Below are 19028 nucleotides of genomic sequence, written 5' to 3'. Positions count from 1 at the left end.
TTAAGAACTACTTAAAAACTGTTGCATCACTGAAGCTTTCTGAAACCTGCATTTCATTCATTGTTTCCTTTAAGCCTGTTTGAAATGTAGATCTGATGAAGGTAAGTCAGTTTATTGCATTAAGATAATTTTGTTAGATTGTAAACTATACTGAAGGGTCCAATTTAACAAAATAATAAAAAAGAACCATCCATATACTTCTCAAGCAGTGTAAGCAACGTTACACCACCTTTGCAAAGCCCCGTGGGTACCTAATTTGTTACATATTAGATCATTGGGAGAGACTAGGCTATTTTGTTTAGTTGTGGTTTTAATACATGGTATTACCAGTATCTGTGATCCTGGCAGACTAATCTCCAGAGAAATTTTTTTAAGTGAAATGTAACAGATTTAAAATAAGGGAACCATTCACATTCCTGTTTTTCCTTAAGCATCCTGGATAGTTTCTCTAGACGCTGCTGGTGGACTTAAACAGGACGGAGGGCGGAGAGATCCCTAACTTCACTCTCCAGGCTTGTGACTACTGACGAGGGGAAGGCGGGGCATCCTCTGGTGCGCCTCAAGCGTTCTCCGGGTCGGAGACACGAGGGCTGGGCGGGCTCAGGGAGGAGGCGGGAGAGGTGAGAGGCTAAGATCTGGGCGTCTCGAAAGGCCTTTCTGAGACACCCTGCTCAGCCCGAGGGGATCTCCCGAGGAAGTGGCACCTGGGGACGATTTTCCTGTTTGACCAGACTTTCCGAGCTCCCGCGGCCGGGCCTCCCAGACCCCTCGCCTGGGCTCGACCCTTCTTCTGGCTACCCGCGCCTTACCCTCTCCAATTCGCCTACCGCCCCAGGGCTCGGCGAATCCGCTGCGCGCAGCCCCCGGCGAGCGAGCGCCGGACTGCAGTCGTCGCCCCTCGGGACTGGGGTGCTGGCGCCGCGTGGTGACTGCGGGGGAGTTGTACGCTGCGTGGACCTGCGTCTCCTCCTTGCGCCTCCCGCAGGGGCCACTCCTGCCGGGACCCCGCACCGCAGCTCCAGCGCGGGCGCGTGGGAGGAGGGAGGGAAACAAGGGTGATGGGGATGGAGAGGGGGAAAGTGAAGAGAGAGAAAGGAAAGGAGCCGGAGAAAGAGAAAATACGGAAAAAGGAAAGGAGGAGAAGGATAAAAAGAAGGAGGTGGAGAAGGAGAAAATTAAGGAAAAAGAAAAGGAAAGGGGGAGGGAGGAGAAAAGTAAGAGTAAAGAAGAGGGAAAGAGGAAAGGGCGGGAGACGGAGAAGGGGAAGGAACAATTTACGGAAAAAGACGAGAAAGAGAAGGACAACAGCACGTTGGCAAAGCCGCCGCTGGAGCTGCCGGTAAGAGACGGGTGCCTCAGACCCTCACCCAAGGCCGTTGTCAGCGTTCTGGCCAGAGCGCTGGCTCTCGCGCCGGAGGGAATCCGGTCTCGTGTGCGGGCTTTGTAACCGCGGATGGAACAGGTGTGCCAAGCTGCGAACGCCATCTCCCCAGCCCCTTGCCCGCTCTCACCCCTAACCCCGACCCTGCGTCCAAGGTCTAGGTCTAGTGTTGAGGAAGGTCAGGTCTCGTCTGGTCTAGTGTTGAAGAGGAGGCTTTAGTCGGGTTCACGGGAGCGCGGGGAACAGCCCTCTTTCCAGCCCCATCTCTGTCAGACGCCCAATGCTAGCTCCCAGTCCGCCCACGACACTGAAACCAGTCCCAAACCCTCACCACACATGCGCTCTCTCTCCCAGTCTTTTCTGTTTCGTAAGTTCCATGTGGGAAGGTGCAGGGTTCCTGAATTTGTGCAGGATGTGTTTTGGGTCCCTCTGGACATTTTCTGTGGGCGCTGAGGTTACTACTTCCATTGTTTTCAGACCACCAGCGCCCAGAAGGGACGGGCACAAAGGTTTAACTGAGAGGTCTCAGAAACCAGGCACTGCAGTCACAAAAGGACATATACCTATGATTCCACGTATATGATGTACCTAGAGTAGTCAGAATCGTAGAGAATAGAATGGTGGGGCCTGGGGGAAGGGGGAGTGCGGAGTTTGAGTTTAATCTTACAAGATGAACAGTTTTGGAGATGGATAGTGGTGATGGTTGCACAATATTATGAATGGATTTAATATCACCGTATGTTAAAGAATGGTTATGATGGTAAATTTTATGTTGTGTATTTTACCACGATTTAAAAATTGAGGGGGAAGAAGGAAAAACAGGCATTATTTGGATCAGCTCAGTGGGCTCTGTGCTCCTGGAGTTCCTGAGCTCAGAGCTGCTTTCTTGTTCTAAACAATGTGAATTATTAATGGAGATTTGATCTCTGGTAAAACACAGACTACATAGGTTCACATATAGTTAAATGAATAACTTTTGCAAGGAACAGTGGTGTTGAGAATCACATTTCGGGTCTGAACTCCTGGTTTACAGTAACCCCAGCTTTTCTTAAGAGATTATAAATATGAGGAGGCTTGTATTTTAGACTAAAAAATAAGCAAAATGTAAAGCATCAGTGACTGCAGAATTTCTAGGGGTTTAGGAGCAGCTATGTGGTTGGAAAGGGAGTAGGGAACTGTTTTTATTCACAAAATTTCATAGGATCTAAGGTGCCATTATTTTAGGTAACACAAACAAAGAAAAAAAATGCTGCCAACCAAAATATGACATACCGTAGATTGTAAAGTCCTCATTTCAGAGATGTTAAAATGTGAAGAAAAAAAAAACAACAGAAAACAAACAGCATCTTGGAACTGATGAAATATGTTGGGATAGCCTGAGTAGAGCCATTGGTGGAGATAATGAGGGGGACACAATCCACATCTTGCAGCCAGTTCTTGGTGGCATCATTGCTTTAAAACATCCCCTTCGTGCATCAAGTCCCTCTTCCTTACCATCACTCTCTCAGAATGACACTATGACATTTAGGTGTGGGTAAGAGGGAATGGGGAGGAAGTGGGGATGGAGAGAGGAAACACCTATGGAAATACCTTTTGCTTTAAGAGCCATCAAGAATTCACTCCAAAAACAAACATTCTGTTATTCACTAGACAGGTTTATTAAATGCTGCCCTGTACACAAGACCCTATTAGACCAGACCTTAAACCATCTTACTTTTACATAGATCTTATATATTAAAAAATAAAAAAGGAGGTGGGAGGTGGGATAGACATTTAGTGCTGTTTAGGATCACTTTTTTTTTTTTTTAAACAGAAATCCAGTCTAAGTCTAATGTCAACATTTAGTGTTCAAGCAGAAATGTATAAGATTATTATTTTTAAACCAATGCCACTGAAGACATTTATTAGTGTTTTTTATGCATGAGAAATCTCTTTAGTAGGCTGTTTGAGAAATAGAATTCCTCTGAGTAGTCTGGCTGGATTGTTGCTCACTTATTACTGTTTACATTAAAGTTTGTACCCTAAAAGTCACCTTTCTGAGCACTCTGAAATTTCTATTTCTGTCTTCATACCAGCCTGCCCTTCTTGCCCCTCAATCACTTGTCATAAAATTTTCTAAGGTTGGTATGTTGGTAGAATGCTTCTTCCTAAAGTTTACATCTAGTTCATCAGGTTTTAGCATCAGATTTTTAAATACTCAATTATGATTGGAACAGGTTTAACAGTTTCTATAATCTTCGCCTTTTCATTTATGAGGGTAACCTTGCCCTAAGAGCTTTTAATCTAGTGATTCAACTGGGAAGACAAGACAGATTAATAATATGAGACCTTAGATGCTTACATGCTGAGTGGCAAAGTCAATATATGGAACAAGTAGGCCCCAAGACCCCATACAACAAATTGAATTCTGTTGCAGTCTCCAATAGACATGAACTCAGGAAGCAAAGTGAAGTCTGAAAATTGACCCTGAAGATTTATGGTACCTCCCATAAATCCTGATATATATATATATATATATATATATATATAAAATATATATTTGATAGATTGACCAGGAGTTGGGGGATGGAGAGGGGGTATACAATTAATATCACATAACTGATGGCTGATTATATAAAATACAAACTGACTGGTACAGTTTGTTCTAGACCTATTAAATGTTTTGCGATATTTTGTCCTGGTTTACAATTCCACAATATTATTGGCAGGCACACTGCCAGGAGTCAGGAAAACCAGGGCCCTGATAGCATAGGTTTATTGACTTATCTTTTGTTTCACAGGAGAAAAATAAGCAGATCCTAGTGCTGGGCCTGGATGGAGCAGGAAAGACCAGTGTTCTCCTCTCTCTAGCTTTAAACAGAGTCCAGCACAGCGTGGCACCAACCCAAGGTTTCAATGCAGTGTGCATCAGCACTGAAGACAGCCAGTTGGAGTTCCTGGAGAGTAAGCTGTCTTTCTCAGTAGTTCTGGGGATAACCGATAGCCTATAGCCACATTATTGTTATACCTTAAGCCAGATTTAATGTTATCAACATTGGGTCGTTGTGAAATGAAACACTGGGTCAGATTTTCCTAGACTTTCAGAATGCATGTGTAGTTTAGTGCTTGGGTACAGTGTGGGAATCACTTTCTGTTCTTTTCATTTTCTTCTTTTTGCAGTGGTGGCGATAAAGGGGAGTTGAGGGGAAGGCTTTTGCACCCCTCCTGTAACAGCCTCCCTCCTCCCTTACTACCCCAAATATAAATGCAGTCTAAGTAAATACAGTGTGTTTCCTTCTCTGCAAATGCAAATAGAGGTAACCTCCAAACCTCTTGTAACCAGATGGCAACACAGAAACCCCTCCTCTAGCAGTTCTGGAGTCACCACCTCTCAAAATATTGCTGTACCCCAAAGTTGCATTAGATCCTCTTGTCTCCTCTTTACACTCTCTCCTAGGATGATTTCACCTTTCCTCTTGACATTAAATACTATCTATATGCTAATGACTGCCAAATTTATCTCTCCAGCCAAACATATCCAGATGTTGCCTGACATCTCTACCTGGCTGTCTCACTGGCCTCTCAAGCCTAATATCGTCAAGACAAAATGTTTGATATATCTCCGTATCTGTTCCTTTCCCTTGTAATCCAACTGGTCAGTAAATGTCTCCTCACCCATCAACATGCTCAAGCCAGAAAACTGGGAGTTTTCTGTACCCCCTTTTGTACCCCACCTCCAGCCTGCTAGTAAAATGCTATGAATTTTTGCTTTCATTCAGTTGCGAAGAGAAAATGGTGGGCAGAGAAATTGGTAAGCCTGCAGGCAAATCTTTATGATAAAAGCATTGTTAAGAATAGAGTTTTCAATTTCCCCAGAAGCTATGGGAGAAATAATATTTTTAATGAAATGGATGGCTAACAAAAGTCTCAAAATATAAAAAGTGAAAAGAAAAATGGGAAGGAAAGGAAAAGGAAGGAAAAAAAGAAAGGGAGATAGGAAAGAAAAAGAAAACTCCAATTAGGGGGAGAAATGGACAGATCTGCCGTTGGAGTGAGGGGTTTCAACATATCTTTGTCAATTATTAATAAGATCAAGGAGAAAAAATATCCGCAGAGATATATAAAATTTGAACACAGTCAACAAGTTTGATCTAGTGAATAATATAAAATTGTCCAATTAGACAATTTTAGCCACATACAAAAGTTAAAATTCACATTCTTCTCAAACACTCACAGAACAATTACCAGCAAAGACCGCTTACTGGGCCATACAGCAAGTCTTAACAAAGTTTTCAAAGAGGATGCATCATACAAACTGTGTTCTCAACTACATTGCTGTCAAGTTAGAAGTTAATACCTAAAAGATAGCAATCCCTGTGTAGGTGAAATGTCATGGTGTTGCCAAAAACATGGGGAACAACATGTTCATCTTTAAACTACATGTGTTAAAACCATATGAATTACTTGGATTATACACATTCTTTAAAAAAATTAGAAACACAAAATACTTCAAAGAATGACTAGCCTGGCTCTCCATACAAAAGATAACAAAGACAAATCAACACCCTTTCCTATTCGTTTTTTAAATGGTATTGTTAAGTCCCTATAAGAGGAGTCTGCACACTTTTTCTGCAGAGGGCTCGGGAGTAGCTAATGTAGACTCTGTGACCGCATGGGTTCTGTGCAGCTACTCAACCCTGCAGTGGTACTGCAAAAGCAGCCGGAGACCATATGTGCACATTCATACAACTTTATTTGTACTGAAATCCAAATGTGATATAATGTTCATGTGTTACAAAATGGTATTCTTTTTTTCCCCAAACATTTAAAAAGGTAGAATCCATTTTTTGTTCGTGGGCTGTACAAAAATAGGCAGTGAGCCAGATTTAGGCTGTGGGCCATTGTTTGTCATATTCTGTCCCAGGAGAAAAATAAAAACTGAATTCATTGTGTATGTATTATTATCATTCCAAAAAGTCTCTTCTGGGAAGAATCAGCAGAATGAAATAACCCAAAGGAATTTTTTCTGAAGCAAGTATTCCTGAATGCCCACAGGATCATACTAACTCTTTGTGCAAGATTAAGAGAGGAAATTAGTTCTGGGATTTTGACAAAGGAAAAAAGTTGTGCAAGTGAGGCTAGCCAATGACATTTAAATCAGTCCATTTAAAACTTATTTTAGAGAAATATGTGTTTTAACCCACCACCCTGAATTATTTTAGTATCCTACTCCCATTCGCTGAGCTATACCTGACAGACAGCCATTGGCCATCGTGGCTGCTGTGTATAACAGATCAGGAGGCATCCACTGTAGTACAAATTTAAGATCTTTATGCTGCTCCTTTGTGTTCCAGAATGAGTGACCCGCTTGTGGAGGGTAAATATTCCCACCAATCATTTCCCCAGTAACATCGCTGAAGTTGTTTGAAGAATTGGGTAGAGTCTCACAGAGGTCTTTTATTAGAATATGTATCCAGTGTTCACGAATTATCAAAATGTGTCTTTCCTGCCCCCCTCTGTGGACTCTCCTGAGGCTTGTGTGTGTGTCTTCCTTCTCTACTCTTCTTTGTAGTTGGTGGCAGCAAACCTTTCCGTTCCTGTTGGGAAATGTACCTGTCCAAGGGATTGCTACTAATCTTTGTGGTGGATTCAGCAGATCACAACAGATTACCTGAAGCCAAGAAGCACCTTCATCAACTAATTGGGACAAATCCAATCCTTCCTCTGGTTGTGTTTGCAAACAAACAGGTAAAAATTGGTGCAAATATAAATTGTACTCAATAGTTTTATTATTAATACAAGAAGTAGAAATGTCTACTTTTAATAGCAAGATATTCAATAATATGTTGTATGTTCAGTTCAGTTTATACTATTAGATCTATTGGATTATACAGTCAGCCCTCCATATCTGTGAATTCAACCACCTGTGGATTGGGAAAAAAAAGATTCTGGAAAGTTCCAGAAAGTAAAACTTGTATTTGCCATACACAGGCAACTATTTACACAGCATTTACATTGTATTAGGTATTATAAGTAATCTAGAGATGATTTAAAGTATATGGGAGGATGTGCATAAGTTATTTGCAATACTGTGCCATTTTATGTAAGGGGCTTGAGCATTCTCAGATTTTGGTGTCTGCTGGGGTCTTGCAACGAATCCCCCTCAGATACCAAGGGACAGCAGTAAATTCCTTGAGAACAGAGACTATCATTCACCTTTGTGTCCCTTGTAAAACCTAGCATAATGCCTTGTACATAGTAGGAATTCAACAAATACCTGTTGAATTTATTTTTTTTAATTTAATTTTATCTATTTATTTTTTACAGAGCAGGTTCTTACTAGTTATCTGTTTTATACATATTAGTGTATATATGTCAATCCCGATCTCCCAATTCATCCCACCAACACCCCCACTTTTCCGCCCTGGTGTCCACATGTTTGTTCTCTACATCTCTGTCTCTATTTCTGCCCTGCAAACCGGTTCATCTGTACCATTTTTCTAGGTTCCACATATATGCATTAATATATGATATTTGTTTTTCTCTTTCTGACTTACTTCACTCTGTATGACAGTCTCTAGGTCCATCCATGTCTCTACAAGTGACCCAATTCCGTTCCTTTTTATGGCTGAGTAATATCCCATTGTATATATATACAATATCTACTTTATCCATTCATCTGTCGATGGGCATTTAGGTTGCTTCCATGACCTGGCTATTGTAAATAGTGCTGCAATGAACATTGGGGTGCATGTGTCTTTTTGAATTATGGTTTTCTCAGGGTATATGCCCAGTAGTGGGATTGCTAGGTCATATGGTAATTCTATTTTTAGTTCTTTAAGGAATCTCCATACTGTTCTCCATAGTGGCTGTATCAATTTACATTCCTACCAACAGTGCAAGAGGCTTCCCTTTTCTCCACACCCTCTCCAGCATTTACTGTTTGTAGATTTTCTGATGATGCTCATTTTTACTGGTGTGGTGATACCTCATTGTAGTTTTGATTTGCATTTCTCTAATAATTAGTGACGTTGAGCAGCTTTTCATGTGCCTCTTGGCCATCTGTATGTCCTCTTTGGAGAGATGTCTATTTAGGTCTTCTGCCCATTTTTGGATTGGGTTGTTTTGTTTTTGTTTTTATTTTGTTTTTGTTTTTATTTTGTTTTTGCGGGACGCGGGCCTCTCACTGTTGTGGCCTCTCCCGTTGCGGAGCACAGGCTCTGGACGCGCAGGCTCAGCGGCCATGGCTCACGGGCCCAGCCGCTCCACGGCATGTGGGATCCTCCCGGACCGGGGCACGAACCCATATCCCCTGCATCGGCAGGCGGACTCTCAACCACTGCACCACCAGGGAAGCCCGGATTTTTTTTTTTTTTAATACTGCGCTGCATGAGCTGTTTATATATTTTGAAGATTAATCCTTTGTCCGTTGATTCGTTTGCAAATATTTTCTCCCATTCTAAGGGTTGTCTTTTCGTTTTGTTTATAGTTTCCTTTGCTGTGCAAAAGCTTTTAAGTTTCATTAGGTCCCATTAGTTTATTTTTGTTTTTATTTCCATCACTGTAGGAGGTGGGTCAAAAAAGATCTTGCTGTGATTTATGTCAAAGAGTGTTCTTCCTATATTTTCCTCTAATAGTTTTATAGTGTCCAGTCTTACATTTAGGTCTGTAATCCATTTTGAGTTTATTTTTGTGTATGGTGTTAGAGAGTGTTCTAATTTCATTCTTTTACATGTAGCTGTCCAGTATTCCTAGTACCACTTATTGAAGAGACTGTCTTTTCTCCATTGTATATATCCTTGCCTCCTTTATCATAGATTAGTTGACCATAGGTGCATGGGTTTATCTCTGGGCTTTCTATCCTGTTCCATTGATCTATATTTCTGTTTTTGTGCCAGTACCATATTGTCTTCATTATTGTACCTTTGTAGTATAGTCTGAAGTCAGGGAGTCTGACTCCTCCAGCTCCGTTTTTTTCCCTCAAGACTGCTTTGGCTATTCAGGATCTTTTGTGTCTCCATACAGATTTTAAGATTTTTTGTTATAGTTCTGTAAAAAAATGCCACTGGTAATTTGATAGGGATTGCATTGAATCTGTAGATTGCTTTGTGTACTATAGTCATTTTCACAATATTGGTTCTTCCAATCCAAGAACATGGTATATCTCTCCATCTGTTTGTGTCATCTTTGATTTCTTTCATCAGTCTCTTATAGTGTTCTGTGTACAGGTCTTCTGTCTCCTTAGGTAGGTTTATTCCTAGGTATTTTATTCTATTTGTTGCAATGGTGAATGGGATTGTTTCCTTAATTTCTCTTTCTGATCTTTTATTGCTATTGTATAGGAATTCAAGAGATTTCTGTGCATTAATTTTATATCCTGCAACTTTACCAAATTCATTGATTAGCTCTAGTAGTTTTCTGGTGGCATCTTTAGGATTCTCTATGTATAGTGTCATGTCATCTGCAAACAGTGACAGTTTTACTTCTTCTTTTCCAATTTGTATTCCTTTTATTTCTTTTTCTTCTCTGACTGCTGTGGCTAGGACTTCCAAAACTATGTTGAATAATAGTAGTGAGAGTGGACATCCTTGTCTTGTACCTGATCTTAGAGGAAATGCTTTCAGTTTTTCACCATTGAGAATGATGTTTGCTGTGGGTTTGTCATATATGGCCTTTATTATGTTGAGGTAGGTTCTCTCTATGCCCACTTTCTGGAGAGTTTTTATCATAAATGGGTGTTGAATTTTGTCAAAAGCTTTTTCTGCATCTATTGAGATGACCATATGGTTTTTCTCCTTCAATTTGTTAATATGGTGTATCACATTGATTGATTTGCGTATATTGAAGAATCCTTGCATCCCTGGGATAAATCCCACTTGATCATGGTGTATGATCCTTTTAATGTGTTGTTGGATTCTGTTTGCTAGTATTTTGTTGAGGATTTTTGCATCCATATTCTGTTTTTTGCATCAGTGATATTGGTCTGTAATTTTCTTTTCTTGTAGTATCTGTGTCTGGTGTTGGTATCAGGCTGATGGTGGCCTCATAGAATGAGATTGGGAGTTTTCCTTCCTCTGCAATTTTTGGAAGAGTTTGAGAAGGATGGGTGTTAGCTGTTCTCTAAATGTTTGATAGAATTCACCTGTGAAGCCATCTGGTCCTGGACTTTTGTTTGTTGGAAGATTTTTAATCAGAGTTTCAATTTCATTACTTGTGATTGGTCTGTTCATATTTTCTATTTCTTCCTGGTTTAGTCTTGGAAGATTATACCTTTCTAAGAATTTGTCCATTTCTTCCAGGTTGTCCATTTTATTGGCATAGAGTTGCTTGTAGTAGTCTCTTAGGATGCTTTGTATTTCTGTGGTGTCTGTTGTAACTTCTCCTTTTTCATTTCTAATTTTATTGATTTGAGTCCTCTCCCTCTTTGTCTTGATGAGTCTAGCTAAAGGTTTATCAATTTTTTTTATCTTCTCAAAGAACCACCTTTTAGTTTTCTTGATCTTTGCTACTGTTCCTTCATTTCTTTTTCATTTATTTATCTGATTTTTATGATTTCTTTCCTTCTGCTAACTTTGGGTCTTGTTTGCTCTTCTTTCTCTAGTTCCTTTAGGTGTAAGGTTAGATTGTTTATTGGAGATTTTTCTTGTTTCTTGAGGTAGGATTGTATTGCTATAAACTTCCCTCTTAGCAGTGCTTTTGCTGCATTCCATAGGTTTTGGATCATCGTGTTTTCATTGTCATTTGTCTCTAGGTTTTTTTTTGATTTCCTCTTTGATTTATTCAGTGATCTCTTGGTTATTTAGTAATGTATTGTTTGCCTCCACGTGTTTGTGTTTTTTACGTTTTTTTTCCCTGTAATTGATTTCTAATCTCATAGCATTGTGGTCAGAAAAGATGTTTGATATGATTTCAGTTTTCTTATATTTACCGAGGCTTGATTTGTGACCCAAGATGTGATCTATCCTGGGGAATGTTCCGTGGTCACTTGAGAAGAAAGTGTAATTTGCTGTTTTTGGATGGAATGTCCTATAAATATCAATTAAATCTATCTGGTCTATTGTGTCATTTAAAGCTTCTGTTTCCTTATTAATTTTCTGTCTGGATGATCTGTCCATTGGTGTAAGTGAGGTGTTAATGTCTGCCACTATTATTGTGTTACTGTCGATTTCTTCTTTTATGGCTGTTAGCAGTTGCCTTATGTATTGAGGTGCTCCTATGTTGGCTGCATATATATTTATAATTGTTATATCTTCTTCTTGGATTCATCCCTTGATCATTATGTAGTATCCTTCCTTGTCTCTTGTAACATTCTTTATTTTAAAATCTATTTTATCTTATATGAGTATTGCTACTTCAGCTTTCTTTTGATTTCCATTTGCATGGAAAATCTTTTTCCATCCCCTCACTTTCAGTCTGTATGTGTCCCTAGGTCTGAAGTTGGTCTCTTGTAGACAGCATATATGAGTCTTGTTTTTGTATCCATTGAACGAGCCTGTGTCTTTTGTTTGGAGCATTTAATCCATTCACGTTTAAGGTAATTATGGATATGTATGTTCCTATTACCCTTTTCTTTATTGTTATGGGTTTGTTATTGTAGGTCCTTTTCTCCTCTTTTGTTTCCTGCCTAGAGAAGTTCCTTTAGCATTTGTTGTAGAGCTGGTTTGGTGGTGCTGAATTCTCTTAGCTTTTGCTTGTCTGTAAAGCTTTTGATTTCTCCATCGAATCTGAATGAGATCCTTGCTGGGTAGAGTAATCTTGGTTGTAGCATCTTCCCTTTCATCACCTTAAATATGTCATGCGACCCCCTTCTGGCTTGTAAAGTTTCTTCTGAGAAATCAGCTGTTAGCCTTATGGGAGTTCCCTTGTATGTTATTTCTCGTTTTTCCCTTGTTGCTTTCAATAATTTTTCTTTGTCTTTAATTTTTGCCAATTTGATTAGTACGTGTCTCAGTGTGTTTCTCCTTGGGTTTTTCCTGCATGGGACTGTCTGCATTTTCTGGACTTGAGTGGCTATTTCCTTTCCCATGTTAGGGAAGTTTTTGACTATAATCTCTTCAAATATTTTCTCAGGTCCTTTCTCTCTTTCTTCTCCTTCTGGGACCCCTATAATGAGAATGTTGTTGCATTTAATGTTGTCCCAGAGGTCTCTTAGGCTGTCTTCATTTCTTTTCATTCTTTTTTCTTTGTTCTGTTCCATGGCAGTGAATTCCACCATTCTGTCTTCCAGGTCACTTATCCATTCTTCTGCCTCAGTTATTCTGCTATTGATTCCTTCTAGTGTATTTTTCATTTCATTTATTGTATTGTTCATCTCTGTTTGTTTGTTCTTTAATTCTTCTAGGTGTTTGTTCTTTAATTCTTCTAGGTCTTTGTTAAACATTTCTTGCATCTTCTCGATGTTGCCTCCATTGTTTTTCCGAGGTCCTGGATCATCTTCACTATCATTATTCTCAATTCTTTTTCTGGAAGGTTGCCTATCTCTACTTCCTTTAGTTGTTTTACTGGGGTTTTATCTTGTTCCTTCATCTGGGACATAGTCCTCTGCCTTTTCATTTTGTCTATCTTTCTGTGAATGTGGTTTCATTCCACAGGCTGCAGAATTGTAGTTACTCTTGCTTCTGCTGTCTGTCCTCTGATGGATGAGGCTATCTAAGGGGTTTGTGCAAGCTTCCTGATGGGAGGGACTGGTGGTGGGTAGGGTTGGGTGTTGCTGTGGTGGGCAGAGCTCAGTAAAACTTTAATCAGCTTGTCTGCTGATGGGTGGGGTTGGGTTCCCTCCCTGTTGGTTCTTTGGCCTGAGGCAACCCAGCACTGGAGCCTACCAGCTCTTTGATGGGGCTAATGGCAGACTCTGGAAGGGCTCACGCCAAGGAGTACTTCCCAGAACTTCTGTTGCCAGTGTCCTTGTCCCTTGGTGAGCCACAGCCCACCCCCGGTCTTCTGCTGCAGACCCTCCAACACTAGTGGGTAGGTCTGGTTCAGTCTCCTATGGGGCCACTGCTCCTTCCCGTGGGTCCTGATGCAGACACTGCTTTGAGTGTGCCCTCCAAGAGTGGAGTCTCTGTTTACCCCCAGTCCTGTCAAAGTCCTGCAATCAAATCCCGCTAGCCTTCAAAGTCTGATTCTCTAGGAATTCCTCCTGCTGTTGCCAGACCCCCAGGTTGGGAAGCCTGATGTGGGGCTCAGAACCTTCACTCCAGTGGGTGGACTTCTGTAGTATAAGTGTTTTCTAGTTTGTGAGTCACCCACTCAGCGGTTATGGGATTTGATTTTATCGTGATTGCGCCCCTCTTACCATCTCAATGTGGCTTTTCCTTTGTCTTTAGATGTGGGGTATCTTTTTTGGTGAGTTCCAGCGTCTTCCTGTCGATGACTGTTCAGCAGTTAGTTGTGATTCCAGTGCTCTTGCAAGAAGGAGTGAGCACACATCCTTCTACTCCACCATCTTGAACCAATCTACCTGTTGAATTTAACTCAGTGAACATTTATTGACTTTTGAACTGATTTCTACAAAATATTTGCATGTTTAATATGTATAAAGAAGTGGTTTTAGATCAATTAGCCTGACCTGAATTTATTTCACACACATGCATTAAAATATTAAATGTTCATGAAGAAATTGGAACCCTTGTGCAGTGTTGGTGGGGATGTCAAATGGTGCAGCCACTGTGAAAAACAGTATGGCAGTTCCTTAAAAAATTAAAAATAGAGTTTTCATATAGTCCAGCAATCCACTTCTGGGTATATAACCAATAGAATTGAAAGCAGAAACTCAAACAGATATTTGCACAGCCATGTTCATAGCAGACTTATTCACAGTAGCCAAAAGGTAGAAGCAACCCAAGTGTCCATCCACAGATGAATGGATAAACAAAATGAGATATATACATACAATGGATATTATTCAGCCTTAAAAAAGGAAATTCTGACACATGCTACAACATAGATGAACTTTGAAGACATTATGCTAAGTGAAATAAGCCAGTCACAAAAAGACAAATACTGTATGATTACACTTTTTTAAAAAAAATTATTTATTTATTTTTGGCTGCACTGGGTCTTCGTTGCTCCGTGCAGTCTTTCTCTAATTGCGGCGAATGGGGGCTACTCTTTGTTGCGGTGTGCAGGCTTCTCATTGTGGTGGCTTCTCTTGTTGCGGACCACAGGCTCTAAGCATGCGGGATTCAGTAGTTGTGGCACACGGGCTCAGTAGTTGTGGCCTGCGGGTTCTAGCGCACAGGCTTAGTACTTGTGGCGCATGGGCTTAGTTGCTCCATGGCATGTGGGATCTTCCCAGACCAGGGTTCGAACCCATGTCCCCTGCATTGGCAGGCGGATTCTTAACCACTGCGCCACCAGTGAAGTCCCTGAATACAGTTTTGTGAGGTCCCTAGAGCAGTCAAATTCATAGAAATGAAAAGTAGAATAGTGGTTGCCAGAGCCTGGGGGAGGGAGAAACGGGAAGTTATTGTTTAATGGGTACAGAGTATCAGTTTTACAAGTTGAAAAGAGTTCTGGAGATGGATGGTGTACAACAATGTGAATGTACTTATTTGTACACTGAACTGGACACTTAAAATTGGTTAATATGGCAAATTTCTTTATGTGTATTTTACTACAATAAAGAAAGTTAAAAAAGGTATTAAACATCTATAGCATTGTACAGGCATACCTCATTTTATTGCACTTTGCAGATATTTTGTTTTTTACAAATCAAAGGTTTGTGGCAACCCTGCATCGAGCAAGTCTATAGGTACCGTTTTCCCAAAAGCATTTCTCACTTCATGTCTCTGTGTAGCATTTTAGTAATTCTTGCAACATTTCAAACTTTTAAGATTATTATTATGTTTGTTATGATAATCTGTGATCAGTGATCTTTGATGTTACTATTGCAAAAAGATTACAATTTGCTGCAGGCTCAGATGATGGTTAGCATTTTTTAGCAGTAAGGTATTTTTTAATTAAGGTATGTACTTTTTTTAGACAATGCTATTGCACACTTAATAGACTACAGTAGTGTAAACATAACTTTTATATGCACTGAGAGACAAAAAAATTCATGTGACTAGCTTTATTGCAGTATTCTTTTTTTTTTTTTTTTTTTTTTTTGGCGGTACGTGGGCCTCTCACTGTTGTGGCCTCTCCCGTTGCGGAGCACAGGCTCCAGACGCGCAGGCTCAGCGGCCGTGGCTCACAGGCCCAGCCGCTTCGTGGCACATGGGATCTTCCCGGACCGGGGCACGAACTGGTGTCCCCTGCATCGGCAGGTGGACTCTCAACCCCTGCACCACCAGGGAAGCCCTGCAGTATTTATTTTATTGCAGTAGTCATTTTATTGCAGTAGTCTGGAACCAAATTTGAAATATCTCTGAGTTATGCCTGTAATGCTAAAACCCCTCTCTTAATTGCTAGGGTTGCCAGTCATAAGAGAGCTCAGTTCCTGCCATTTCTTCCACTACTTCTATGGATGAATATTTATGGAAGTAAACTAAATAATTACAAATGATCTAAAAGTAGGAGCCTATATTAAAGTCCAGCAGAGATGCTAGTCCAGCAGATTATTTCTAAAAGAAAAGCTGGAGATTTTTTTTAATGAGCATCTTAAGTACCACAAACTGTAAAGATTTAGAGGATCCTGGTACATTTAAGTAAGCTGTATAGTATTCCATTGCATGAATATACCACGGCTTTACCATTTTCTTGTTGGATATTTGGTTTATTTCCAATGTTTTATTGCTAAAATCAGTTCTACAGTGAATCTTCATGTATGTGTCTCCTCGTTGATGTGTACCAACATTTCTCTAGTGCATGAGGAATTGCTGGGTTTTGGATTTGTCCATATTCAATTTTGCTAGATATTACCAAGTTGCTTTCCAAAGATATTGAACTAGTTTATTTTTCCTACCAGCAGTATATGACAGTTTTTATAGCTCCACATCCTTGTCAATACTTGGCTTGTCAAACTTTCATTTTTGCCAGTCTCATGGGGATGAAATTTTATCTTATTATTCTAATTTGCATTTCCTTAATTACTAGTGAGCTTGAACATGTTTTCAGATGTTCACTGGTTATTAGTTTCAAATTAGTTTCATTCTTTGAAATGAACTTCCACATTTGTGAATTATCTTTTAATATCTTTCCCCAAATTCCTGTTACGGTGTTTATCTTTTCTCCTTTGAGTTGTAGGAGTCTTTCGTGTCCTTTGGAAAAACTTTTGTCTGTTACATACATTACACATATCTTCCCCAGCAATCTATTAGCTTATAATTTTACTTTGTTTATGGTTCTCTTTTTAATACATAGGTTTTCATTTTTTTAAATAAATTTTTTTATTTTTATTTTTGTCTGTGTTGGGTCTTCGTTGCTGCACACAGGCTTTCTCTAGTTGTGGTGAGCGGGGGCTACTCTTTGTTGTGGTGCTCCGGCTTCTCATTGTGGTGGCTTCTCTTGTTGTGAAGCACGGGCCCTAGGCACGCAGGCTTCAGTAGCTGTGGCACGCGGGCTCAGTAGTTGTGACTCATGGGCTCTAGAGCACAGGCTCAGTAGTTGTGGCACATGGGCTTAGTTGTTCTGTGGCATGTGGGATCTTCCTGGACCAGGGCTCGACCCTGTGTCTCCTGCATTGGCAGGCAGATTCTTAACCACTCTGCCACCAGGGAAGTCCCAGGTTTTCATTTTTAATAGACAAATTTAGCAATACTCTCCTTTGTGGTTTATATCTCTTCATCAAATTGAATAAACAGAGCTATTTGGTGTCAAATTTATAACTTTTACTGGGGTTTAATAATAAAAGGTTTGGATATTCTAGTTTAAGTGTAATGCATCTTGGTTGATGCTCCTTGGCCAAAGTAATTTATTTTTTTGTATGACTCATTGGTTCAAGTTATTACATAAGTATTTTTAAAACGTCGACTTACTATCTTTACTCTTTGAGTGATGATCTCTATTAAGGCACAGTTATGTAAGTGTGGAATGCATCTGATATTTATCCCTGATGTGCTTTTATCATTACAAGGAGCCCCTCCTCCCACGCAACACCCTCCTTCTATTTTCTTCCTCTCCAATTCCATCAGTGACTTTTTTTTTAACTTGAGACATTGTCCACATGTTACTAGATTCATTAACACAGTTGCAAAATTCACTGCGGGCTCTAGGAATAAGTGAATTCAGGTTTCAGACAGGGAATATATTGGGAGGACCAGAAAGGTAATCATACCACATCAGGAAAAGTCTCACAGGCTCCCAGTTATGGAATTTGATAGGTTCATATTGGTACAAGAAAAAAATGACACAATATTGGACTATTTCCAGATGATGCCCTAAAGCTATGGGAAAACACTATGAAACAACAAAAAGCCAAATACAAATGCAATTTTAGGAGTGAAAATACTTAAACTTTTGCAAAGGACTTAAAGACTATAACTGAATCTGTATGTATTTAGGAGAGGGAATGTCAGAGGTCATTTGCATAAATAATTCTTGATGTGTGAGAGGCAAAGAAATACGTTTTGACCTTGGCATTTTGACCTCAAGGAGGTTTTGACCTTGGCATGCAGCATAAACACATGCTTTCTGTCTCCTCATTTTAATCTCTCCTCTCTCTACCTCTCCCAGTGGGTTTCTGTCCTTTAAGCCTTCCCCGCTTCTCCATCTTGTCCTCTTTCCCTCCACCTGTCCCTCCCCTCTTAGCCTCCTTTACCCACTACTCCATTTTCTAAATTCACTTCCTCCCTTATCCCTTCTCTGTCTCCCTCCATCCCTCCAAATTTGATCCAAAATTTTTTGTTCAGTAGAAATAATGGTTGCAAAGGAAAACTCACATTTGGCAAATGCTTAATCAATAAAATATGATGTGGGCAAAAACCAATTAATGAATCAAATTTCTATTGTTAAGACAAATTAAAAATAATCTTAGGAAAATAAAGATAAAAATGGAAAAACAAAATTAGAAGCAGATAGATTGCACTGTTTTGCAAATTGATTAAGGTATTAATCGACTTAACTTCATTCCAGAACATACTTTTTTGATGATAACTCATAAATGCTGATATAATTCCAATGAAAATCATTATATTCAAACAATCATTAAGATCATAGTAATGGGATTACAGTATCCTCCATATTAGAATGGAGGTGGGGTCATTGAGAGCAATAAATGAGAGTAATAAATGTATCTATCCAAAAAGATTGCAAAATAACCAACTTTTTCTCAATTCTTTTTTCATTCTTGGTGAAGGATCTTGAAGCAGCCTATCACATTACAGATATCCATGAAGCTTTGGCATTGTCTGAGGTGGGAAATGACAGGAAGATGTTCTTGTTTGGAACCCAGGTGACTGAGAATGGCTCAGAGATACCCTCCGTCATGCAAGATGCCAGAGACCTGATTGCACAGCTGGCTGCAGACATGCAGTGATCAGGCCTAGGCCCACTGTGAGGCTCATGATTTGAATGTCACCAGAGAATGTTTAGCGGCAGGCTGGAAGCCAAAAGTTTCTACTTTCCAATAAAAAATAAGGCATTTTCTATTTTCTCAATGCAGGGCATATACACATATATAAGATAATGTTAATTGATTAAGAGGATCTCTATTTATATTTTGAACTTTAAAAATATTGGTAAAACAATGTATTTGGAGGGATTTGGATTTTTTTAAAATTTTTATTTA

At 39.8% G+C, this 19028-nt stretch overlaps 1 protein-coding gene across 1 annotated transcript; it reads left to right on the top strand.

Annotated features, from left to right (window-relative positions):
• The first annotated feature begins 958 nt into the window (after nt 1-958).
• ARL9 (ARF like GTPase 9) lies at nt 959-18810 on the top strand. The gene is given in 5 exon segments (XM_082654022.1): nt 959-1119; nt 1122-1174; nt 4162-4324; nt 6933-7108; nt 18597-18810. Coding segments are annotated over 5 exon segments (633 nt in total). The 5' UTR covers nt 959-1058; the 3' UTR covers nt 18777-18810.
• The last annotated feature ends 218 nt before the right edge of the window (nt 18811-19028 follow it).

This window comes from Grampus griseus (genome assembly GCF_964374135.1).
Source record: "Grampus griseus genome assembly, chromosome: 4".
Taxonomy (NCBI): Eukaryota; Metazoa; Chordata; class Mammalia; order Artiodactyla; family Delphinidae; genus Grampus; species Grampus griseus.
This window is presented reverse-complemented; position numbering and strand designations above follow the sequence as displayed.